Genomic DNA, 26703 nt, shown 5'->3' with positions numbered 1-26703 from the left:
TCTGGGCCTCCATATCAAGATACTTTTCTTGTGTTAGATTCTTAATACGTTGAACTTTTCAAACATTTTTGTGTCTTTGTTTTTTTACTACTAATGTAAGAAAAACAGGCAGGGTCAACAACTTTTCTTCAAATATGATATATTTCATTTAGCTAATTCTTTTTTTAATGACTTTTTTTAAAAATTTATTTATGCATGCACGAGCTGGGGCATAGGCCAGAGGTGCGGCGGGTGAGAGGACCCACCAGAGACAGAGTGGGGAACAGAACAGGCAGAGGGGAGCACACTGCTGAGGGGAGCAGCGGGCGAGTCAGGAAAGGTCTGCTGTGCCATGTGGGTTGCTCCCTGGACGGCCAGGGATCGAACTGGTGCTGCAGAGTCTGCGGACAGCTTCATAGGCTGCGTCCCAACCCCCTGCACCACCAGGGAGGCCCTCATTTAGCTAATTCTAAGACACATATTAAAGCACATGCTTATAAGTTATATAGGTAAACATGCATACATATATAGAAAACAAATGTCTAATTAGCTGTGTGTGTAGATACGTACGTGGCTACGTAGGTAAGTAGGTAGATTTTCCCTTTCCCTCTTGCATCCCTAAAATTGAGATACGTCTTACAATTCATGTAGTTGTGTGACTGACAGCATTTTTTTTTCTTACTACCACATAAAATAATGATGTATTTTATACTCATTGTCATCTTAGTCTGAAACTTTTTTTGGTTAAACCCTAAGGTAAACAGAGATCATACAGATAGATAACTAATGGTTAGTCATTGTTCACAAAGAATTGAATTAGGACATATTTAACTTTCAAAGGAAGTTTATTTTCAGGATATGCTGAGCACTGGACTAGGATCAAGGTTTTTACCAAAAGTAAAGAAACCAGTCCCACTGGTGAGAGCTAAAGTTGTAGCAATTCATAGGATTCACTTTGTAGCTTTACTCTCTCTTTTGCTGTATTATGATTATTACTCCTGTCAGAATTGCCTTAATTTCCTTAACCTCTTTCTAGGCTTGTCTCCCTGGCAGTATGCTGAGGGACATAACCATGAAAAGGACTTGGTTCTGGCCAAATAAAAAGATCAGTAATACTAGTGTGGGCATTACTGAATTAATATTCTCTGCTAGAAGAAAAATATACATATAAAGAAATAAAGACAGTGCAATATCATAGGTAAATAAAAGTGCTTTTGGAGCAAAATGAAAGGAATGATCAAGGAGATTAAGGGAGTAGGGGAACATTTATGGCAGATAATGTTTGAATTTGGCTGTGAAGTTTAAGTGAGAGTTCATCAGATAGAAAAGTGGCAGGTTGGTGGTGGCATACTAGACAGGATTAGTATGTGTAAAAGCATTAAGCTTTGAAGACTGTGGCTGCTTTGGAGAACTTTTTCTAAGAATAGAATAACAAATTTATATGCTGAGGAAGGAAGGTGGATGATGAAGTGAGGAAAAATCATCTGTAGCTAGCAGTTGTGCTGGTTTGAAAAGTTAAGCAATTTTGACTCTTCCTACCAGTGGGTAGCCTTTAAATATTCTTAATTTGAGGGCCTCCCTGGTGGCGCAAGGGGTTAAGACACAACCTATGAAGCTCTCTGCAGTTACTGCAGCATGAGTTAGATCCCTGGACAGGGTGCAGCAGACCTCTCCTGACTTGCCCACTGTTTCCCTCAGTGGTGTATTTCAGTCAATCTGCCTGTTCTGTTCCCATCTCTGTCTCTGGTGAATCTTCTCACCCCCCCATATCTCTGGCCTGCACCCCAGTTCTTATATGCATAAATAAATAAATCCTTAAAAAAAAGTTTCTTAATTTGAGGAGTAACAGGATTAAATTTGCACTCAGTCTGAAAAGTGCCTGTAATAGATATGGGATTCTGATTAAATGTACCTTTATTTAACTACAGCAACTTTGTGTGATATAAGTATTCTGACTTTACATCCTAAAAAATGGAGCCTCAGAGGCAGTAAACAGCTTGCCTAAATTCATATTAATAACTGGTAGTAAAAGAAGGATGCCGCCAATTGACAGTTTATGTAAGAAGTGTGGGAAAGGAATCTGAAGACTTGCAGGAGCATATTACTTAGGATTTCAGAGTAACTAGTTAGCTAAATCAAAGTTAGGCTGTATAAATAACTTCTGTTAATATTGTACCATGTTATTTAGAAGTATAATCTAAAATGAACAGTGCTGATAGCTTTTAACAAGTGTGCAAGTGGTCAGGAATACATTATTATTTCAACATCTTTATAAATGTCAGTGTGAAGGAATTCAGACTCTGAAGTTGGGCCATGCAAGTGCTTGGCAAGTTTCCTGCTATGTCGTATGGTTGCTCAGTGACTGCTGACTCAGAATCTAGACAGTGTGGAAGGGCCTCAGCATATCCCTGAAGTTAGTATCTTCACATATACATTAATCCAGTGGGGCAAAATTCACTGGTTTTGAATGCCAGACTTTTACAGAAATAGCTTTGTTTTAGTTTGCAGGTTCTGACTTTAAAACAGGTTTAGAAATTCACATGATCTGCTAAGATCTTATTCTAGGAGACAAAGAATAAAAAAAACCTGCTGTGAATATTTTTTAGAAAGAAAACAATATATAAATACCAGAAGCCACCATTAGAAGGCATTATTCTTCCTCTTTTCTGACACATGTCCTGCTAGAAAATGCTTTTAATATAAAATATGTTAAGTTGCCTTCAGGAGAGCATTTTCCTCTTTATAACTGATACTATACAGTCTGAGACGAGAATGCGGGCCTTAATAGACCAGCCTAAACCCTGTTGCTTACCTCTATTTTCTGTAGCCTTTTTCTCTACAACACTGACAACCAGCTCTGGTTTCTCTATAAGTGGGTGGATACCTCTCTCCCATTCTTTCTGTCCATCTCTCCCTCCCTGTCTTTCTCACTATCTTCCTCCCCATTCCCACCACTTTAGTTACCTGTTTATTAAGATCTAACTAGCAATTAGCAATTTGTAGAGCTTACATTCAAATTCAGGTCTCTCTGGTTGCTAAACCATTTGGGTCCATTTGGTTCTGAAGACTTCTACCCAAATAAAAGACAGTTGAATTGCCATCTGACTTAGACCCATCATTGTGGATTTTTTCCTTTTTTAAGAAGGAACTATTTATACTAATAACATTTATTGAAGCAAAATAACATAATATTTACTGTCTACTACCCTAGTCTTGTCCCATCAGTATCCTGTAAATGCTTTGCTCCAGCAAAGCAGGGCTTTCTTTATTTTTCCCTTCTTAATCATCATCATAATAATAGTAAATTAAATAATAACTTAGGATACAAGTCCATCAGAGTATAGTTATTAAATTATAGTCATTTAAACTATTTTATTAAACTGATTCCTGTAAGGAATTATTTTTCAGATCTCATTGGTCTTTATATGATCTGGATTTAACAATGAGTTTGTTTACAAATAGGATTTAAAAATTCTGTATTTAGGCTTGCTAATATAGCCTCACCCTCTCCCCCAGACTCATAGCAACATCATTCCCCTACCTCTGCATGCATGCACTTACCTACACACACACACACACACACACACACACACACTTACACTCACCCTCTCATTCCACAGTCATCCTTATAATTACCAAACTCTACTAAGGCATTTTTAAAGTTTTTTTTTTTTTTTAAGATTTATTTATTTATGCATACAAAAACTGGGGTACAGGCCAGAGGTGCAGGGGAGTGAGAGGATTCACCAGAGACAGACAGAGGATTCACCAGAGGTTTCTTGATACTGCTTGATATTCACCAGAGATAGAGTGGGGAACAGAACAAGCAGAGTGACTGAATATACTGCTGAGGGGAGCAGTGGGCGAGTCAGGAGAGGTCTGCTGCACCATGCGAGTAGCTCCCTGGCCAGCTGGGGATGGAACTCGTGCTGCAGAGGCTGTGGATAGCTTAACAGTGCTGTGCTTAACCCCTTGTGACATCAGGGAGGCCCTCTAATTTTTTTCTTTTTTTTTTAAAGATTTATTTATTTATGCATACGAGAACTGGGTGTAGGCCAGAGGTGCTGGGGGTGGGGGAGGATTCACCAGAGAGAGTGGGGAGCAGAACAGGTGGATCTACTGAAATGCACTGCTGAGAGGGCAGCAGGCGAGACAAGCGAGGTCTTGTCGGTTAGCTCCCTGGTCAGGGATTGAACTCATGCTTCAGTGGCTGTTGATAGCTAGTTAGCACAGAGACTTTATCCCCTGCACCACCAGGAGGCCAAGGAATTTTAAAAATTTAACCCCTTATTTCCTACCAGTTTTGGAAAACAAAACCAAACTATAATTTATCTAGTTAGCCACATTATTGGGGTAAATATGAATTTTCTTTTTATTTGGGGGGATTGTCTTTTCTTTTATATATTATTTGACACAACAAAATGATATTGGAACATGTATCTAATTTATAAAGCATAATAATAAAACAAACAGTTATAATTCACTTAGAGTTCGCCACTGGTCTTCAGTAGAAAATGTAAGTACAATTGAAGCTTTCTGTGTACTTTTCCCCATTCATATTTCCTCCTCTCCCCAAAATTAATCCTCCCCAGTTTTGTTTATTCTTCCTCAGCTTTTATTAGCTAGATTTTAAAATTATTTTTGCTTTTGCTACCATTTTACCTCAACCTTGAGTGAGTGACTTTCACAGTCTAAAATTTAGCATGTTAAATTGCAAGCTAATGTATGTAATTATTTAAGTGTAAATGCATTTGTAACCATAACCAACTCTGTAATAAGATGTGGACACAGACAGTTTATAAAGTCTCATAAGATAAATCCTTTCATTTTATTGAACATATAGGATACATATCTAGATACTTTCTTGATACTGCTTAATCTTTTCTAGCATCACCATCTTATGTTACTTCCGATATGTTTATCAAATGGAAGGAAAACAATGACTTGTGAATATAGCAATTGTGTGTTATATTCTCTGACATTACTAGTTATCTATAATCATATCTTTATAAGATCCAAATTAATTTTCAGATTTAATATATTTTAAAATCAAATTTCTTTCTTAGCTTAATTTTTTTAAAAGATTTATTTATTTATGCAAGAGCTGGGGTATAGGCCAGAGATGTGGGGGGTGAGAGGATCCACCAGAGACAGAGTGGGGAACAGAACAGGCAGACTGACTGAAATACACTGCTGAGGGGAGCAGCGGGTAAGACAGAGCGGTCTGCCTCGCCATGTGGGTTGCTCCTTGGCTGGCTGGGGATCGAACTCATGCCGTAGAGGCTGCAGTTTGTCTCATAGTGCGGTGCCCAACCCCTTGTGCCACCAGGGAGGCCCTCTTAGCTTAATTTTAAAATAATTTATAATTTATAAAATATAAAATAATTTATATTTCTGAAGGGTCTAGAGTCATTATGCATTCAGATTGAAATATCGTTTATATAATATTTGAAAATGTTCAAAAATGTTCTCATGAAATTTTTGATAAATGTTTTTATATTTGTTTCCTTATGTATTTAGCATTTTGTGAAAGATAATACTAAGTGTTGTTTAAAAAAAAAAAACAGGAATATTGTTATTTTGCTGTAAATTAACCATGGGTCACCATTTATTATATATAATGCAGTTCAAAGGTCAATTATCTAACAGATTTTATGAGGTAAAACTTTGAAGTAAGATATTTTCTTGAATTTCTTGAATTTATGTAACTACCATCAGGCAACAATCTAGATTTTTAACCATATAAGCATCTTCCCTAGTTACAGTGTTTTATATTCCCTATATAGGAATTTCTGTGTTTTGTATAAATGATATAGAAGTATCTTAGGAACTGAAGATGAAAAGAGCTCATTCTTTTCCGCTTTCATTCAAGGGAATAAAAGACAGATAAAGACTGAGAAACTTGTAACCGATAGGCTCTGTTTTATTCAGGCTAGTTATAGGCAAAGCCTGGATTAACAAAGACAGTGCCAGACATTTGAAGTTGGTCATCATTTGCAGGACTTAACTAAAGCTATCTACATAGCCAGCTTGAACTGAGTCACAAAAGGGAAAGCAAATCTAAGGAGCAGTTATCCTGTACTTCTGTAATGGAAATAATAATGTAAACCAAGGTTAACTCCATAAAAAAATATTCTTTAAAAAAAGGTGAAATTTGATCATGAGCTGATATATGGGTAAGATTGATACAATTACTGATTCTTTAAAAATTTTCACTGTGGAGTAAGTCTAAAAGATTCAGAAGTGGTTGGAAAATAAAGTGAGTGGGTCTTGTAATCTGAAGTATGCTGGGATTTGGCATATTTTATCATAGAATCAGAGATGTGTCTGTCCCAGAGTACCAAATTTTTAAAATGGGTCTCTTTCCCCAGTGCTTCAGGATTCCTTAGAGCCACACTTTTTTTTTTTTAATTTATTTATTTATACAAGCACTGGGTACAGACAGAAGCTCGGGAGGGTGAGAGAATTCACCAGAGCCAGAGCGGGGAAAAGAACAGGCAGACTGATGAAAGAGAACCACGCTTTCTTTTTTTTTTTTTTTTTTTTTTTTTTTTTTTTTTTTATTTATTTATTTATTTTTATAGAGGCATGTTTTATTTATTTGTTTGTTTGTTTGTTTATACATGCACTGGGTACAGTCAGAAGCTCGGGAGGGTGAGAGAATTCACCAGAGCCAGAGCGGGGAGCAGAGCAGGCAGAAGGACCGAAGTACACTGCTGAGGGGAGCAGCGGGTGGCAGGAGAGGTCTGTGCGCCATGTGGGACCCACCTCCAGTGGCCGGGGAGCAGCCGGGGATCGAACCGGCGCCACAGAGGCCGCGGGCAGCTTCGCAACCCAGCGCTCAACCACTGCGCCACCGGGGAGGCCCGAGAACCACGCTTTCTTAAGAAATACATCTACTGTTCAATTTCATTTGTGTATATTGCCAAACAAGGCTTTAATCTAAACTTTTGCTACTAAACTTCTTTGTCTCAGGTTGGTTTTACCCTTTCTTTAAGACATTCTTTGCCAAAACTGTCCTTTAATTCCATCATTTAATTTTTTTAAAGCATGCCTCATTCATTTCTTTGTTTTACTGTTTTTGTTAGGATGGACGATTGAAGCCAGGAGATCAGCTTGTCTCAATAAACAAGGAATCTATGATTGGTGTATCATTTGAAGAAGCAAAAAGCATAATTACCAGAGCCAAATTGAGGTAACTATCCTATCCATACGATCGGATGAGTCATTTAGCATGACTCCTTAAAAATAGTAATGTACATTATGTTTAGTACTTTAATCCCTAAAGAAAAGTATTCTTGATAGTTTTTGCTGATATATGAAGCATTATTATCTCAGGCTTCTATTATACTATAGCTGCAAATATGTATAAAATAATTTCTTTTAATTGCTAGATCAGAATCTGCTTGGGAGATAGCATTCATAAGACAAAAATCAGACAGCAGTCATCCAGAGAACCCGTCCTGTACATCCCTTTTGCAAGATTCAGAAGAATATGGTCCTCAAGGTTCAGCATTTAGTCTTATAACTTCCTCCCCTGAAATACTAATTCCAAAGACCTCATCTACTCCCAAAACTACAGATGCTGTTTTACCTTCTTTTAAGATAAATCAGGTAATCTTCAATTTCTCTCCTTATGCAGTCCATAAATCTCCATATGTTTTTATGCTGTTATATACACATAAAATTATAATTTTAGTAGTACAGTTTGTTAGCAAATTGATATTTCCTTGAAAGAGTTTTTTTTTTTGGTTTTAAGATACCTATATTGTGCTGTCAGTAAAATACAGTTTTTTAAATCAGCGTGTCTCCTGTGCCAGAAGATCATACTTAGTTAGAAGATACTTGACTCAATGGAGTCACAAAAATACATTTCATTCTAAACTATTCGGAATGTTATATTTATTTTCAGACAGTCCCTAATATGGTTCGCTTCATTATTATTTGTTTTATTCCTCTTTGTTCCTTAGCTTTTTATATACAGTGAGGCTCTTCCTAGTCATCCAATGGAGGTGGATACTATTCCCTCACCTGTGGGTTCTAAAATATAGTTCCCCCTATTTGAATCATGCAAAAAGTTGAGTTTCTGTGTCAAAATTGATACAATTTTTAATTGCTAAAGTGCCCTAACAACAAAGTTATAAAATAGAGCATATACCTCTTAAATCTGTGTTAGCTATGAAACAAAATAGGAAGCTCAGGTAGATAGGCTTTCAGTGAGTGAAATAAAATTTGTCAAAGGTAACTTCAGTTTTAGGTAAATGCTAATTAGATACAAAGTGTAAGTCTGTCAGCCCCTTATACTTTTTCATCTGAGGTTTTAATGCCTTCAAAAAATGGATACATGACCTTATATTTTGTTGTCCTTGGACATGGTAGAGCTGAAATCACTTACCTTTAATTCTGAATTGCTTTGTTTGAAGATGACTATATCAAAATCTTAAAGGTTTAATATTTTGTGAGCTTTTGCTTTAATCTCTTTAACCATTCATTTTATGTTAACATTAGCTTCTGGTCTGGTTTTTGACCTACTTTAAAAAATGCATTTCCTATTCCTCATTTTCTTTCATAGATAAAAGCTGGATATGAAAAAACAGAGCAGACTCCAATTACTTCTTTGGACAACAACCCTACAAATATATCTAATACCGGTAAATGCACATTTAATTCCTCTTTCTTGTTATTTTTCTCAATTACTCTCTCTCAATGAGGAGTACATAATGTGACTTAATAGTCTTTTAGAAAGTGCTTTACATCTTTTTTCCTTCAGTGAATAAAAGGATAAAATGAGTGAATTGTGCAGTGGTACCTGTTAGATTATGACTTGTTGGAAATTTTTCTTAACAAATGGTTGGTATTTTAAAGGAGTCATTATCATAACATTATCATGTCTTTGAAGGTGTAATACTCTTTGAACTATTGAAACTAAATAGTGAAAAAACTCTTATAAATCCAGATTAGGTTGTCTTGTCCTTTTAGTGAAATACTGGTAATATATATTAGATGCACTTTCAGAGAAATTATAGAAGAGAGCATAACTTAAGAAAAGAAATAGGTTTTGGTTTTTTTGAAAGATATAGTTACATATTAATTAGAAAGAACATCACTATTAATTTAGTGTTAGTGGTTCCTAATTATCATAAAATTATTTTCAGATTTTTAAAAAACATTAAAAGACTAATTGTAGAAGCTACCAATTTTAAAAAAACAAGGATTTTTATCAAGTTGTAAAATGTCTATTGTCAAATATCAAGAAAAAAATTCCCTCCCTTTAAATTATCTCCAAAAGTTAAATACAACAATGAAGAACTATACTTATTAGAAAAGTTAATTATATATTTTTAGGTTATAATGCAAGTTTTATACATGTATTTTAATTTTTAATAATTTTTATCTATATCACAATTACAAAATAAGGAAGAAATAGTATAAATTATATAGTGTCTTAGTCCACTAGGGCTGCTATAGCAGACTGCCACAGACTGAATAGCTTAAAGACAACAAACATTTATTTCCTGCAGTTCTGGGGACTAGAAATCCAGGATCATGGTGCTTGCATGGCCTGAGTGAGATTCTCTTCTAGTTGCAGACTTCTTCTCCTGTCCTCACATGGTAGAGGAGACTATGGATAACACAAATCTAAAGCACAAATTCCATAAATGACAGCTCCATCTTTGTGACCTAATCACTTCCCAAAAGACACCCGTCCACGTACCCTCATCTTTGGGTGTTAGAATACCAACACATGAAATCTGGAAAGACATAAACATTTAGATCATAGCTATTGCACTTCACAGGGATTTATAGTAGATTCCACAATAGTTTGCTCTGATTTGAGCAGTATTTATCAGTGGGCTAGCAGCAATCTTTAACCATAAGTCATAAGCCTTTTTATTAAGTGATACTTATTGACTCTTAGAAACTTTATTAATATTATTCCCCTTACATAATTAGTTTCTATTATCTTGATATGTTGTTTTTGTTTTAAACTGGGAACCCTTATGAGGAAAAAATAAAAGACCAGATAAAAGAAGCAAGCAATGGTGAGAAGACATTTATATAACATGTTTTTAATGTTTAAGTTATTAGCTACTCGGTGCCTCTTTCAGCCATTTATTCAGTAAGCATTTACTAAGTATATCACATGTACAGAAAACATAGTTCAGTAGGAGTTATGAAAGAATTAGGATATTTTCTGTGAGATACTTACATGGTGAAATAAACCATGGGGTTTAAGAACCATCATTATTCAGATTAGAAAACATCTAAATATGTAAATATATGTGTGTGTTTGTTTCAGTGTGTGTGTTTATGAAATAATATTTGTAATAGTCTGTATTAAGAGCAAGTTAATAGTCTGTATTAAGAGCAAGTTATAGGTGGGTTTAGTCATACAAGAGCATGTTTTCTTGTGGGTGAATAACACGTTTGCACAAATAATGTTAGAACATTATTACTATTAAGAAATAGTAAGAGGCCTGAGTATGGTGTAGGGAAGGTGCAGTGGTTAATCAATAGGCTCTGAATGCAAAATTAGAGGTTCATATTTTTGCTCTCAACTCATTAGCAATGTCACCTTGAATTCGTTACATACCTTGTGGGATTGTTGAAGGCATTAAACCATATCATATGTGTAAAGCATTTAACATTGTAATTAGTATGTAGGCTATGCTTAGTAAATTTTGCTGTTACTATTGTTATACAATCTACAGACTAGAGTGAGGCTCAGTAATATTCCAAAGCATGTTTCTAGAATAGAACTATAAGCTTCTAATCTTTTTTTTTTTTAATATTAAATTTTATTTTTATATTCCCCCACACAATTGCAAACGCCCCATTCTGACCCCAATCCTTCCCCTCCCGCCCCCACCCCCCAAAAAGTGTCTCTGGTTCATAGTTTTTTGTTGATTTTGATTTTCACTTTCTTATATTCATTTTCCTGGTCCCTTATTTAAGTTTTCTAGATTCCTGCTATGAGTGAGACCATCCGGTATTTTTCTTTTTCTTTTTGGCTTATTTCGCTGAGCATGATCCCTTCCAGCGCCATCCATGTTGCTGCAAATTGCATGTGTTTATCTTTTTTGAATGCTGAGTAATATTCCATGGTATATATGTACCACATCTTCTTGATCCAGTCATCTATTTTAATCTTGAATTCACTTTTGTATCCTCCCCATACTCCAAAAGCTATTAAGAAACATGGTAGATGTGTAATAGAAAAATAATTTAGGGCCTCCCCGGGGTTGCGAAGCTGCCCACAGCCTCTGCAGCGCCAGTTCGATCCCAGGCCGCTGGGCGAGGGTCCCACATAGCACGCAGACCTCTCCTGCCACCCGCTGCTCCCCTCAGCAGTGTACTTCGTCAGTCTGCCTGTTCTCCTCTACACTCTGGCTCTGGTGAATTCTCTCACCCTCCCGCACTTCTGACTGTACCCAGTGCTTGTATAAATAAATAATCTTAAAAAAAAAAAGAAAAATAATTTAATGAAAAATATTTTGAATTAATAAGCTGTAAGTAAAAGTATTAAAATATAGTTAAAAGGGAACATTTTCTAAGGCAAAAATAGTATTGACTTAGTCCCATTTTCTTATTTCCATATAAATGCAATCGGCCAGATATTTCTAGGGGGAAAAAAAGCAAGTTAACTCTAAATTATCTTTAGGTTAACTTACATGCTTTGTGATCATTGTGTTATAAGTACTTCACTATAGATTGTTCCCAAATTAGATCCTTCACTCTCACTTCTAGATTTCCGTCAGCCAGTTGACTCTTACTAATAAAATATGAGGAAGTTTTAATGCGTAAACTTACCCATCTCACAATCTTCCAAAGTGTAAAACTGGTCTTAATTTTTAAAGTCTACATAGTACTTGAGTATGTTTTCTGAAACTATTCTATTATATACACTTCTTATTTCAAAATCCTGTGTCATACTGTTACCATTAACTCAATAACACATGAACTCCTTAGTGTTAGCTAACACCACTCCAAGGACATTCCCAAGGAAATAATTGCATAACAAAATGCTGTCTTATCTTAACAATAGCAGATGCACTTAGGCTTTTGAAGTTGAAGTACAGATGTGATGAGGGAAAATACCCATGGAAGTTTCATGCTATTAACCCAATGATATTGATCCTGCCTTATAAAACATTCCCTGTCTTTTGTTCTTAAAAAGAGGAATGGCAACAGAAGATCCAAGAGACTGATAAGCTAACCTTTAGAAAGTTTTATTCTCCCAGGAAGGAGCAAATAAATAAGCTGGAGCCAAGAGACAAAACATTGGCAAAACAGGAAAACCATCTATGAGCTTCCAGGTCAGGCTACTCTGAATTACCAGAACATGCTGGATTTATATGTTTAAGGTTTGGGCTCAAAGGTTGTCACAGGAAGGTTGTCTGGAAAAAAAAGCAAGATTTTGTCAAGCTAAGATTGCATATTGTTAAAAGAGTGGTTAGTATGACTTTCTATTACATTTTCTATTTAAATATAGTGTCTGTGTTTATATTAATACTTCTTAGCTTTTGTAGTAGTTTTCTATGAGATTTTATTTTACCTTTAGAATTCCTGCAGGTGGTCTGTTTTATTCTTCCTGTTGTACAGGTGAGAAAACTGGTGCTAAGCCGTAGCGACACATTTAAGAACATTGTTTTCATCAGTCACAAAAGATTAGAATCCTAACATTGTCACCTACTAAGTGTGTATTGTCAGTAATTGTCAGATGCCCACTAATCTAGTTTACCTTTTGGAGGCCTTGGTCTCTTCATCTTTCCGATGGGAATAATAACACCTAGGTCATTGTGGTTATTGTGAAGATGAATGAGCTTATATAAGCATTATATGTGTGAAATACTTGTTACACTTCCTGGCTAGAAGTAGGCATAAATAAAAATTAATCTTTTATCTCTAATGCTACATAGCAAATGTTCATATTAGATGTAGAAAAGCAGGGGTGAGAGGCATGCCTCGGTGCCTGTGGATATTGTGTGAGTCTCTGTCCCTGCCCCCTCTTCTGTTTTCCAACCCCTCCACATACTTGCACTTGAGTTAAGTAATTCACACCCAGGGTTAGTCTTTATCTGAGACCTTAATTTGGTTGGCATAGGTCCACCTGGGGTTAGTGTACTTTGATTGTAAATCTAGCACCAAACTAAAACTCACTGTCAAGCATCAGCAGTTCAAACCTTAAAAGTGAAAAATTGAAGTGTGACTAAGCTGCCCTGTGGTCTTCGCTCCCACTTTACTCCATGCTGATCTTTTATACCACATTTCAGGTTTGGCATAGAATTTCTCTCAAGAGGAAAAAAATAAAGAAAAAATACACATGTCATCCCTCCCCACAAACAGTTATTTTTATTCCATGGCCAGCAATTAGGTAACACAGTAACAAAGGAGACTGTTGCTTTTATCAGATTGGTAAAAATTCTCTTCTACTAAAATCAGTCCTTCTCAAGGTTTGATTCCCTTTGAAGCTAAAGTCAGTAACTAGTTTTTTTTTATAAATGATCTTGACACCTATAAGCTGTATTCACAATTTTACATCGAATGTTAGGGATGTGTTAAAGGTTTAGAGGAAGACTATTTATTTTCATATGCACTTCTTATGTTCTTAAGAAAGAGAATGCAAATCATTTTGTACTTAGAGACAGATGCTCTGAGAGATTAAAAAAATTAAAACACTGCATAAAGATGTGACATTTTAAAAAGTTTTTTCTCTTCCTCTTGTTTCTATGTAGAACTAGTAAAATACCATTTAAAGTGTGTTTATAATAATGACAATTTAGATAGTAATGGTTGACGTGAATTATAAAACTTGTTTTACAAACCTTGACATAATGAAACAAATAATTTTTCAAGTTCAAGTATTTTGTGACACCTGAGTCTCTTATTCACATAACAAGACCAAGGCTCATCCAAATAATCGAAGCATATTGCAAAGGTGTTAGAGAATTGTTGAGAAGTACAGGAACCTAACTCTTCAAAGTCCATTTATGGGACTTGAAATATAACCCTTCTGTAAAATAAGAAGTAGGATTTTTAGCTCAACAACTTCTGAGTCTATATTATTCTTTATGTGCAAACTTGAAACAATTTACATTTAATATTTTTTCTAAACTATCATCAGAACTCACATAACAGAATAACTAGTGCCAGTCAAAGAAATTTCATGATTTTTTTGAATCTCTAATATGATTTTTACTTTGAAAGAAAAAAAATACTTTTCATTTTACAATTAATGAGGCAGGCTAAAGGTGGGATGTATGTGTGTCTTTTCAGTTAACATACTCATGGGACTTAATGCATCATTCACCACTCTTTTTTATGTCATCTTTTAGGTCTCAAGTAAAGCTGGCTTATATGATACATTTTAGATATAAAGAAAAAAAAAAGAAAGATCATGGAAACTGCCAACTGATTAGCCAGAATTATTTTTGAACAGTAGAAGCCCACAATACATCCTATCAAATGGAAAGTTCTATTCCAATTAAATTTCTAATTAATGTGCGCCCTGTTGTCTTGTAGATACTGCCCCTGCCTGCACTGATAATTATGGACCCCAAGGAAAGAAGATTTCCCTAAGTCCCTCTGTGCGCCTTAAGGCAGAGAAGCTAGAAATGGTAAATACTTTAAATTTTCATTTTTCTTCCATAAAACAACAGCAAGGAAGTATTCTTTGATAGGGTAAAGTTATTACAGCCATTAGTTTCTTGCAGAGTTATGTATTTGCATTTAAATGAATGCCTGTTTGGATTTAAATTATTCAATTCATGTTTGATTTGGATAATTCATGGTGGCTCAGTAGTACAAAATAAAAAACAAATTCTTTTGTAACTAAATTGACATTCAAATTAGTAAGTTTTCTCCTGTGTAGGAATAAGACAAATGTGATGTTTTACAATCTAGAATCAAAGGAAACATGGAATAAATTATGACAAACTATACTTCATATCTAACAGCAGTAAGTACAGTGAAGTAATCCTTTGTTGTTCAACTTTTTAAAAAAGTAAAGGGAAACTAAATTCAAATGAAGAAAGTAATTGTCAGATGCCCACTAAATATAAAGAAGATGGTAGCATTTTACTCTCTTGTGGGAAAGTGAAAACATTGAGAGTTTCTATGAAAAAAACTTCAAAAGGTTGAAAAAAGAAAAATTAAAGTAGAAAAACATTTTGAAACTTCTCCTATCAGGTGACCTGGGAACTAACAGGAAAAATACTCTGTTTTTAAATTACTATAAAATGAATATAGTGCTGAAGTTCCATAGCTTCTATCCTATGAGTTTTGTAGATAACGATTTTTTCAGATTTTAGGAAGAATGTGGAAATAAATCTAGCTAGAATAAAATACACATTGCATTTTTTCTCATAGTCATACTCTGCATGGTCCTATAGCAATACCCTTTCATTGCCAACTTGAATCTTACCCCATGTTCAATTTCTGACTCAATCCAACTCCTTTGTCCAGACCTGCTCTTACAGTTCAGTTCAGTATCTGCAGCACTTGACATCACTTTGCAGAGCCCCCTACCCTCGCAGGTGTCTTGTTTTATCAATGAACTAAAGCTTCTTCATGACCATACCTGCTGTACTCTGTTTAAATACCTGGTTTGTGTTCAATAAAACTTTCTGATTAATGAGATAATTCAGAGTTTTGAAATCCTGACCATCTTTTTCTAACTTACACTGTTTGTGGATAAAAATGTAAGTACTAGCTAATGGCAAAATTTACAGTCAGGGTTAACATTTTCAAAAAAATGAAATTTTGAGATTTAAAAACATACTATTCATATCTAACAATGAATAATTATTATTCTTTAGTGATAATGCTTTACTACATGTTTCTGAACATCCAGGTTTTAATACTAATCACTCCTCTGGATGAGGAAAAAATTATCTAGCTAATGACTTTACCTGGCAATTTTTGTTGTTTGCTCAACTTAAGTCTTCCTAGCAGTGATGTATCTTTTAAAACTGATTAATTTTCTTAGAAATAAGAAATCATCCAAATTTGTGTTGATTCTGAGAAATGTAACTCAGTTACTGAATCAGAATTCCAATTTTCAGTTCTCCTTTACCCAAGCACATTGATTATTTTTGTAGAAAAATAAAAATAACACTTAGAGCAAAGGAAATATATATCCTGTTTAAATTCAGCTACTTTGCTTATATTTAAAATATATTTTGTGACTTAATTAATAGAACATTGTTTTCAGAGTTTGAAGCTATATTTCACTTAGTAAAATATGTTTTTCTAAAAGATCCATATTAACTTTTTATCCACCCAAATATTTCCTAATCTAGTTTTACTCTTTTGGATAACTCTGTATTGGTGTATCATTTCATTGTGAAATAGATCCTTCTATCTTAGTTGCTTGCTTTAGATTCAACTTTATCCTTTTAACCTATTTCCTACTCTGTAATAGATAAGGTCAATATGCTCAAGTATTTAAAATGAAATAAAATTACCTTTTTCCTTATTTTCTACAAATATATTGCATATAGCATCTTGAAAATTTGGCGTTATGGTAAGATTTCACAAAGAAAAGATGTACATTGATTATGTGGTTATTAAGTAATTAGCCTACTCACATAAATTTTTAAGATAGGCAGAATGGTCAAGAATTGGATTAGGAAATTACCTATTAATATCCATGTATGTTTTGTATTGTTTTCCTGAAATCCTCTGTTTTTCTAGTCTATGTAGACAATTTTATATCAAGATATACTGAAAAGTGACTTCCATCACACTAGTTATTAATTCATTTTCTAAATAAAGAATTGCTTCTTTTCCATAAATACCATGTGGTTGTTGTATTATACTTTTCATGAATACTCTGAGAATGATTTTATATACAGGTATTTTAAAATAATGTTACCATAGTTATATGTTGTGATATATTTTTTCAAAGCATTTCAATGAGTATTGTGTGTTATATTTGAGTCGAGTATTAAAATTTTAAGTAGGTATGGTAAACATAGCAAATAGGAATATAATTTATTAGTTGGTTAGAAGATAAAAAATTATTGCACCTCTATACTCTTTATACTTTTGTACCTGAGAAAGGTGCTTTGGGAATATAGATAACATTTCACTGATATTTACTTTTCCTCTTGCCATTTCTGTAACATTTGAAGAAAGATGTAGTGAATAATGGCATATCCAATATCTGATTATAGTTAATGAGTTGTTCTCTGTATTAGGTTGGGAAGTATGTGGCTGATATCATAAAGAGTAACATTTTTTAAAATTCATCCAGATTAGGAGAAATTAAGGACATTTATTTGTCCAGTTAACAAATTTACATTTTTATTTAAGGTTAAAGATAATATTAGTTATTCCAAAAACTACTAGAACCTACTTTGTGATGAATGATAAATAACTTTCAATTTAAATTGTGAACTTACTTCATTGACATGCTGTGTTTATCTTGAGTAAATTTTACTTTCAGCAAAATTTTCACGAAAGTTTAGTTCTAAATTAATTTGCACAGTAATTATATTTTGCAGTTTTATTATTACTTATGTGATAGGTATTTTATTTGTTAACATTTATAAAGTTGTTTTTAGTTCTTTATATGAAAATGTCACTCATGCAAGAATGATTATGCTGTATATGTACAATTTAAAAATCAATACAACAAATATAAATGTGCCCACGGCCCAGCTTAGAATGAGAACCTTTTGACCTACCTGTGTATATTGACCAGATATCTCTCTCCCTAAGGATAACTCTATTGTACATTTTGAGTTTCTCATTCATGTGCTTTTTAAAAATTGCTTTACTAAAATATTATGAAGTCCTGCTTTGAAACCTATGTATATGTTACATATGTAGCTTTAGTATATACCAAATTTTATGTAATAAAAATAAAACACTTGGGGCTGTTAAATTCAATGTGTGACAGTTTTTATCTCTAAGAAGAAGTTCAAAAGGAGCCTTTTCAGTGTTTTGTTACATTCAAAATCTGTATTAAATATACTCAAACTCTAACTTGTAATGTACTGTTTTAACAATTTGAAAAAGCATTCTAAAATGTACAAAATAAGAAGTTGTTACATAGTGATGATTTTTTTTAAACACAAAATGCTATATATAGTGTAATTTAATTTTTGTAAAAAATATGTAACTTTACATATTTTAGTATAAATTCTGCATTCATAGAAAAGTATACACCAAACTGTTAATTGTGTTTTTTTCCTCTGTATCAGTGTTTCTCAAGAATAATGGGGGTGTTTTCTTGTCCTTAGGGGATATTTGGCAATATCTGGAGACCTGTTTAGTTGTCACACTTGGAAGAATGCCAACACATTAGAAATTAAATAACAAAAAATACTCCTTAAAACTCATGAAAATTTAAAAATTGCTTAATAATTTATAAATCAAAACATTGCTAATAAACATGTTAAAAGTTTAATCTTAGGGGAATTCAAGACAGTGTACTGTTAACAGACAATGTATTGTTTCATACCCAGCATAATGACAAAAAAGAAAGTGTGAAAGCAAAATGCTGTTGAAAATGTAGAAATAGGAGAGATTATATACTAGTGGTGTGCATGAATTGGTACCATCAATTTGGAGAAAAATTTTGCAATATATTAAAGTTGACAATAGACATACCCAATTATTCAGAATTTCCTCTTCCAAGGATGGAGGATAGAGAAATTTTCACACATCTCTACAAGGAAACATGTACAATGTTTTGTAATAAATTACAGATGGAGTAATTATAAAAGTGCATTGATGAGGAAATATATAATAAATCATAATATATGCAGTGGGATACTAAAGTTAAAATAAGTAAACTAGTTTTTCGTATAACAATATTGAACAATTATGAAATATTTGATATAAAAATAAAAGTACTTTGTAATATTTTCCTTTTTGTTTTGCTATTCATGTAAATTTTTAATATACTGGAGTACTTATTAGAATATGCATGCTTATGTAGTAATAGCATCAAATCATACATAGGAAGGATATACCAATCTTAGGATCGTGGTTGTTGAGGCAAAATGGGGAAAACTTTCAACCAAGTCTATGTTTATTTCTTACATATGGGTATAATTTTCAAGTAAATATCAATGAGTACTTAGTGAGTTCATGGGTGTTCTTTGTTTTACTTCCCCACCCCCTTGTAGTTAAACATTTTTAGGACAAAAGGGAAAAAAGGACATGCAAAAATTAGTAGTCATTATTTTTGTGTTATGTAAGGCAATTATTTTTGACAGACTAGGCATACAATGCTACACTAAACTACAGAACACTTCGCAAGAATCCTTCCTGATATTCTCCCTTCCAAATCCTGTCTCCTCTCACTGTGCCCAGCCAGATAGACATTATCCACTTTGTTTTTGCCATGGTGTATATATATATATATATATATATATATATATATATATATATCCTGCTGCAAATTACTTACTACATTTATTAGCATTTTTTTAAAGATTTATTTATATATGCATACAAGAACTGGAGTGCAGGCCAGAGGTGCTGGGTGAGAGAATTCATCAGAGACAGAGTGGGGAGCAGAACAGGCGGATCCATTGAAATGCACTACTGAGGGGAGTAGTAGGTAAGAAAGGAGAGGTCTGCTGCAACGTGTGGGTTAGGGCCCTGGCCGGGATCGAACTCAACTCATTCAACTCATGCTGCAGTCACTGAGGAAAGCTTCATTGTGCTGAGACTTAACCCCTTGCGCCAGCAGGGAGGCCCATTTATTACATTTTATTCTCTTCGTAGAGGTTGTAGCTCTTTAAGGTTAGTGGCTATATATATCTTGTTCATATATCTCTTTGCTTAGTTTAATGTCTGGCAAGGCAATTAGTAAGCACTAAATAAATATCTGGTGAATGAAATGATGAATGACTAAACAGATTCTAGAGGAAGAAGAAATTTATAAGGGATAATTGTCAATACTAAACGTTGCCGATATTTTAGTTTTGATCTCCTTGTCACTATATATGTTCTTGTTAGAATTCAATAAGTAATACGGCATCTGGTCAAGCCCTGTGTATTAGCTATGATTAGGTATTGCTATAAATAACTGGAGAACCTAAAATAACATTGGTTTCCTTTAGAAAACTTTTTTAATCTTACACACAAAAGAAACCTGAAAGAAGGTAATGAGGACTGGCATGGAGGTTCCCAGAATGTCAGGGCCCCATACTCCAACTCTCTTTCTGCTCCTGGGGGTACTTCATAAACTAAAGTTCCAACAATCTTTTCTTTCCTTCTTTCTTCCTTTCTTCTCTCCCTTCTTTTCTCCCCTTCCTCTTTTTTTTATTTTTTAAATGTTTTTTTTTTAATAGAGGCATTTTTTTATTATTATTTATTTGTTTGTTTGTTTTTGTTTATACATGCACTGGGTACAGTCAGAAGCGCGGGAGGGTGAGAGAATTCACCAGAGCCAGAGCGGGGAGCAGAGCAGGCAGAAGGACCGAAGCACACTGCTGAGGGGAGCAGCGGGCGGCAGGAGAGGTCTGCGCACCATGTGGGACCCTGGAGAGTGAGAGAATTCACCAGAGCCAGAGCAGGGAGCAGAGCAGGCAGAAGGACCGAAGCACACTGCTGAGGGGAGCAGCGGGCGGCAGGAGAGGTCTGCGCACCATGTGGGACCCTCCTCCGGTGGCCGGGGAGCAGTCGGGATCGACCCGGCGCTGCAGAGGCTGCGGGCAGCTTCGCAACCCAGCGCTCAACCGCTGCGCCACCGGGGAGGCCCTCTCCCCTTCCTCTTATTCCCTCCTTTCTGCTTCCCTCCTTACTTCTTTCTTCCTTTTATTTTGGTCTTTTTCTTTCTTTTAATTAACCCTAAAGAAGAAAGGCAAGGGGGAAAGAAGTGCCTGCCACACCTTTGAAAGACTTTCCAGAAGTTCCCTGTAGCACTTTGCCTTGTATCTCCTTGGCCAGTATTGAATCACATGGCTTCATCAACCTGCAGAATGGGTTGGGAAATACCTTTTGTCTGGATGGCAATGATTCTTGCTAAAAACTATGGTTCTGTGACTAAAACCCAAGCAGGGAATGTATATTATGTTAGTCTTTGAATTTTTAATCAGTGGCTACTAAAAATGGTAGAGAGAAGTGGGTTCTAGAGAAAGCTTTTCGATTTACTATTTGGGTAAGCCTACCTCAAATTAAACTAAAAATTAGAATCTGTTATATTAACCCAATCCCTATCAACATTTGTTTTGTTCTCAGGTATAAAACATTTCTTAACCAAATACCCATATTTTAGAGTGCTGCTTATAGAAATTAAAGTTAAATCTGATTTAATAGGATTTCCTTGCTGTTATACTTTTGCCATATCACATATTTTAAACCAAGAGGTAGGTGGAGGTGTGGTTCTATGATTGTGGTTATAAATTTGGCATTATTGAATGGCCTTGCCTTGAAGAAAAAAAAAAAAGATGTGGTGGAGGTGGGATAAGGAAGCTAATATGTTTTGGAAAATTAATCTACAAATAATCAGCTAACTTTCTTGGGGCTTCTAATTCTGGTCACTGTTGCTGATATTGGTTCTTTTCACTGGGCTATAACATAAAGTTGTAATGAAAACTTTTATTCTTTGGGGATTTAAAAAATTGCTTTACATGAGTCCTTTTCCTTCTAGGCTCTAAATTATCTTGGTATTCAGCCCACAAAGGAACAACACCAAGCTCTGAGACAGCAAGTACAAGTGGACCCAAAGGGGACAGTGTCTTTTGGAGGTAATATTAGGTTCATCATGTTGTATCATTACAGAAATTTGGTAGGAGATTTATTGTGACCTGTTTTCATTAAGAGTACCTCTTCTTTAGGAAGAAGGAGAGAAAAATGAAACCACATCTATTTCAAGTTCCTCAGTCAATTCCCTAAAAGCTCAGCTAGAAATACTGGCCTGGCTGGGTCAGCAGAAAGATTCTTAGACTCTTTCAGCTCTAAAATATCATTCTATTATATTCTTTTTTATTTTTTATGTAATAGTGTTTTAATAATAATAAATAATATAAAATATAGATGTCCTAATTCTGCTACTGCGAGATTCTAATTTTTTATAGTTAGTATTCTAATTTTTTACAGTTATTAAAGATCACATAATGTTACAAACTTAGTCAATGCATTATATGTGTGTATATATATTGATAAGTTGTTTTCCAGAGACATTTTAAACATGTTTGTTCTGTGTCTTGTAATGTGTGAATATAATAGCTTTTTTGTATCTTTGACAGTGTTAAGTATTTTTCCTTATATTATAAATACAACATTATGTCATTTTAAAATATCTTTATTGCTAAAAAACTAAAATCACTTTTTGGTTTTGAAGTGATGGAAAATATAAATTTGCTCCCCTCTTCTTTTGGAAATCTTCCCAAAATAATGAGAACCAGAAACACAAATGCATGTGTAACTAAAACCACAACATATAAGGACAGAAAGTACAGGGGAAAGTAATTGACTTAGTGTGTTGAGGCAGGTATACAGCCCAGATGCTAAAGGTAGTTCACTTGCCCTATCTGCAGTCTGTAAAATAGAGAGGACTAGAGGCCCTACCTCCCAAAATTGTGAGGTGAAAGTACTTGCACAGGCTGTTACATGAGTATTAACTGCTGGTAGTATTATAATTATTGTTGTTATTATTGTTATTATTATTATTAAACATTGGGTTCTTCCTGCTAGAAAAGGTGTATCATAATAGTCACGTTTTAGGAAAAATTTTACTCATAATGAGTTAGAGGAATAGATCTGATTGTGATATGTATTTGCTTTATTATCATCTTAACTGATTTATTAACTGGTAAAATTTACTGAAGTAAGTTAAAGCAATTTCTCTCTACTTCTTATTTGAACTTATATTTATCACACCATTTTAAGGTAACTTATTTAAGCATGTTAAATTTGAAGCATCAATTATAACATATAATATCAACTTCATATAGAAAAAGTAATATTTAAATGAGATTAAGCTGTCTTCTGACTGGTATGTGTTCCATTTAGATTTTGTCCAGGTTGCCAGGAACTTGTTTTGCTTACAGTTGGATGAAGTAAATGTTGGCGCACATGAAATTTCCAACCTTTTAGATTCGCAGGTAGAGTACATGTTATAGACATGCGTTGATAACATTTGTATCGTAAATCTTGAATGTTGTATGATATGTAAGTTTTTCGTTATTTTTTAGAAATTATGCAAGTAATGCATGTTCTTTAAATAAATATGTAAAATAAGTTAATCTAAAATCAATTATAAAATTTCATCTTGATCTTCTATCTCCTCCTTTCTCACTGTCCCCTCATGTTACTCCCAACCCCTCATGCTGTACACCCCATAACAGTACTTCTATACTAATTGTAAAACCCACTGAAATTTTACAGCCTCAACTATCCTCATGTAATCAGCATCCAGGTCAGGAGATGTCATTAAAGAATTACTAGAACATTGATGCTTTCCTACCCTTTGTTTCTTTCCAGTCATTAATGCTCTCTCTTCCCCCAATCAAGTTAACTACTCATTTGCCTTCTAACACAGAATTGTTTTACCTGTTTGTGTGCTTTATATAAAATGGATTTGTGAAGTCTTGTTAATTTTGTAATCACTTCTTCTACAGAATGTTAATATTTATATTGACATATCTTTCAGTCTTTGTCATTTAAAAATATTGTATTAAGGAAAGCTTCCCTCTATTACATATAATTTGTGTATTTAATTCACTCTAAACTTATTCCTGTCTACCCAAATGGATAACCACTTGCCTTTGTTTTATTATCATTTATTTAATGACCATCTTCTCCATTTTTGCCACTAACTTGAAATACCAACATTGTTGTATACTAACTTCTGCCTAGTTATACAGGTCTCTCTGCCAGTACAATGCTATTTTAATTATTCTGGCTTTATAGTTAATAGATTCTTTGTTATCTGGTAGGTTAAATCCTTGGATTTATTTTCACTTTTTATAATCATTTTCCATAGTAATAAAAATTCAGTTGGGACTTTTTTTCATTGGAATTGCATTGAACTTAGAGGATGAATTGGGAAACAATTAACATGATTTTTTTCCTCCACTCATTCTGGGTTTTGCTAATGTTTTAGGGAGAGAAAATTATATCTTGAATATTTTTTGTTGAATCTGAATAATTATAGTTTGTGATGCTATTGGTAATGACATTTTTTTTTTCAGTGTTAAGTTTTCTTTTTTTTTTTAAAGATTTATTTATTTATACAAGTACTGGGTACAGTCAGAAGCACGGGAGGGTGAGAAAATTCACCAGAGCCAGAGCAGGGAGCAGAACAGGCAGACTGACGAAGTACACTGCTGAGGGGAGCAGTGGGCATGGCAGGAGAGATCTGCACGCCATGTGGGACCCTCGCTGGTGGCCGGGGATTGAACTGGTGCTGTAGAGGCTGCGGGCAGCTTCGCAGCCCAGCGCACAACTGCTGTGCCACGGGGAGACCCACTGTGTTAAGTTTTCTGATGATTAGAAAGATACTAACTTTTGAATGGTTCTTTTATGTGAAACCATCTTGCTGAATTTTCTTCTTCCAGTTGTTTTGCAATTTCCCTTGGATAAACATTTAAAATTAATTATATATTTTCTCTCTCATGAATTTTAACCTTTTCTTAGTATTTTTGAAGAGGAGCAGCAAAAGTGAGCAAGAAAGAAATTTCCATGATATTTGAATCACTTTACATTTAATTTTCTTATAGCTAGTATTATCTTACTGAAAAATAAAGTTTTATACCATTTTTATTTTCTGGGAGAGTTTAAATAACAGAAACTTCGGTTCCTCCAAATTTTGTTTCAGAAGAGAAATTTTTACTTTTAAAGTCTTCTAAGATTGTTCAAATTCTTGTCCTTTTCTTGAATCATTTTATTAATGTTTGTCTTCCTTTCATTAAGATATCAAATTTATTAAAAATTAATATGGAGCGTTTTATTCCCCCAGTATTTAATTTTTATTTTTGGTGAAATTGATTTTTATTTCATAGATGGCAATATCTCATATAATTTTGTTTAATGTAATGAACAGTCTCTTGTACTACTAAGCATGTTGTCCAATCACCCAAAGACTTAATTGTTTAGAAACTCTCAGGAGATCACCCATTTTCCTAGAATCGAGGCACAGATTTATTAGAGCTAATTCTGTAGCATTTAGGGTAGAAAAACTGAAACTGTAAGACCATGTTTTTTTCCTACTGTTCATTCAGATGCTATGTTTTTGTTTTTTTTAAGATTTATTTATTTATTTATACAAGAACTGGGGTACATGTCAGAAGTGCAGGAGGGTAAGAGGATTCACTAGAGACAGAGCAGGGAGCAGAACAGGCAGACTGATGGAAAACACTGTTGAGGGGCGCAGCGGGCAAGACAGGAGAGGTTTACCTTGCTATGTGGGTTTCTCCCTGGCCTGCCGGAATCGAACCCATGCTGCAGATGCTGCAGACAGCTTCACAGTGTTGCGCTCAATCTGCTGCGCCAACGGGGAGGCCCTGGATGCTATGTTTTTATCTACCTAATTTTGACAACTAAACATTGTTTTCTTACTGCCAAACAATTCCTATCATACCCTCTTTTGATGAGGAAAGACAATGGTGGTTAGGTGGTTTACAACATAAGTGAAGTGGGTGATTGAGAGTGCTTTGTATGAACGTGCAAAACTTTTCTTCCTAGCTGCAAAGAAATAGCCTGCTTCAAAATAGTAATTTAGTTCCTCCTTACCAATACGATTTTAGGGCATAAGAATGTATTCAGTCTGTGATACTTTGATAGTAAGACCAGAGTGCTAATGGCAATTGTGCAAGGTCCTCTGTATGCCAGTAATTTCCTTCCTGTTTGTGACTTCATATCAAAATGTTGTGCAGTAAGCATTAGATCAGTTTATAAGGTTTCCTTTGTTGTATTGTGCTTGTCAACACACAGAAGATATCCTTGTAAAGTGTTGGCTGTCCTTTTTGTTCACTTGAATCCACAGTTAGAATACATTTTATTTCACACACATATATATATTAAAAATTGGTCTTATAATTTACTAACAGGTCATATACCACAGTTTGAAAGACACTATAAAAATCACTGCTTGTCTAGCAGCTCATCAAAAACAAGTAAAACTCTATTTTGTGGTGTAATTCTTAATTTTTTTTAGTTAAAAGCCAGAATTGCTTCTTTTGAAGTATATCAACTGATCTGTTGTTGAGAAAGCTGACACACTACTAGGGTGGGGGAATTCCACTGTGGTTATCCCTTGAACTTTCTCATTGTTACAAACAACAGAGTCAGAATTTATAATCCATTTGTTAGGAATGGTTGTCTTTTACTTTTGTGTTTCCTCTTTTTGACTGTTAGAGATGGCTTCTTTTTTCCTTAATATATTTTAAAAATAATTTTATTGAGGTGTAATGGACACAGTAAAATAGAAAAATCCAATTGTACAACTTTCAGGTGTGATCTCACTCAAAAGCTTCTTTCCTGCCAACTTCCCAGCCAGCCATCCTGTCCCCCTTCACACTGTTCTTATTGCTATTGGCATAGATTACTTTTGCCTGTTCTTGAACATTATAATAATTAGAATCGTAAAACATGAGCATGTACTCCTTTGTAACTAGCTTCTTTTGCTCATCCTTTAATCTAATTTCATGGGGAATTGCTGAATCAGTATATATCAGTGCTATTTTGGTTTAGATGACAAACATCATTTGGTTTTGGAGAAAAATGGCACACCAAAATATATAAATTTTAGAACCAAAG

General features: G+C 34.3%; 1 protein-coding gene across 6 annotated transcripts in view; it reads left to right on the top strand.

Moving 5' to 3' along the window:
* STXBP4 (syntaxin binding protein 4) overlaps positions 1 to 26703 on the top strand; it is a 137600-nt gene that overhangs the window by 15144 nt on the left and 95753 nt on the right. For all 6 annotated transcript variants that reach the window (XM_037491920.2, XM_054688983.1, XM_054688982.1 and 3 more), the window contains 6 exons: positions 7068 to 7174; positions 7374 to 7593; positions 8552 to 8630; positions 14503 to 14597; positions 21593 to 21689; positions 22957 to 23048. In XM_037491920.2, coding sequence (XP_037347817.1) covers positions 7068 to 7174; positions 7374 to 7593; positions 8552 to 8630; positions 14503 to 14597; positions 21593 to 21689; positions 22957 to 23048 — 690 coding nt within the window. The remainder of the gene's footprint in view (positions 1 to 7067; positions 7175 to 7373; positions 7594 to 8551; positions 8631 to 14502; positions 14598 to 21592; positions 21690 to 22956; positions 23049 to 26703) is intronic.

The sequence above is a fragment of the Talpa occidentalis genome, unplaced genomic scaffold (assembly GCF_014898055.3).
Source record: "Talpa occidentalis isolate TD23 unplaced genomic scaffold, MPIMG_talOcc4v2.1 talOcc4.7, whole genome shotgun sequence".
Taxonomy (NCBI): Eukaryota; Metazoa; Chordata; class Mammalia; order Eulipotyphla; family Talpidae; genus Talpa; species Talpa occidentalis.
This window is presented reverse-complemented; position numbering and strand designations above follow the sequence as displayed.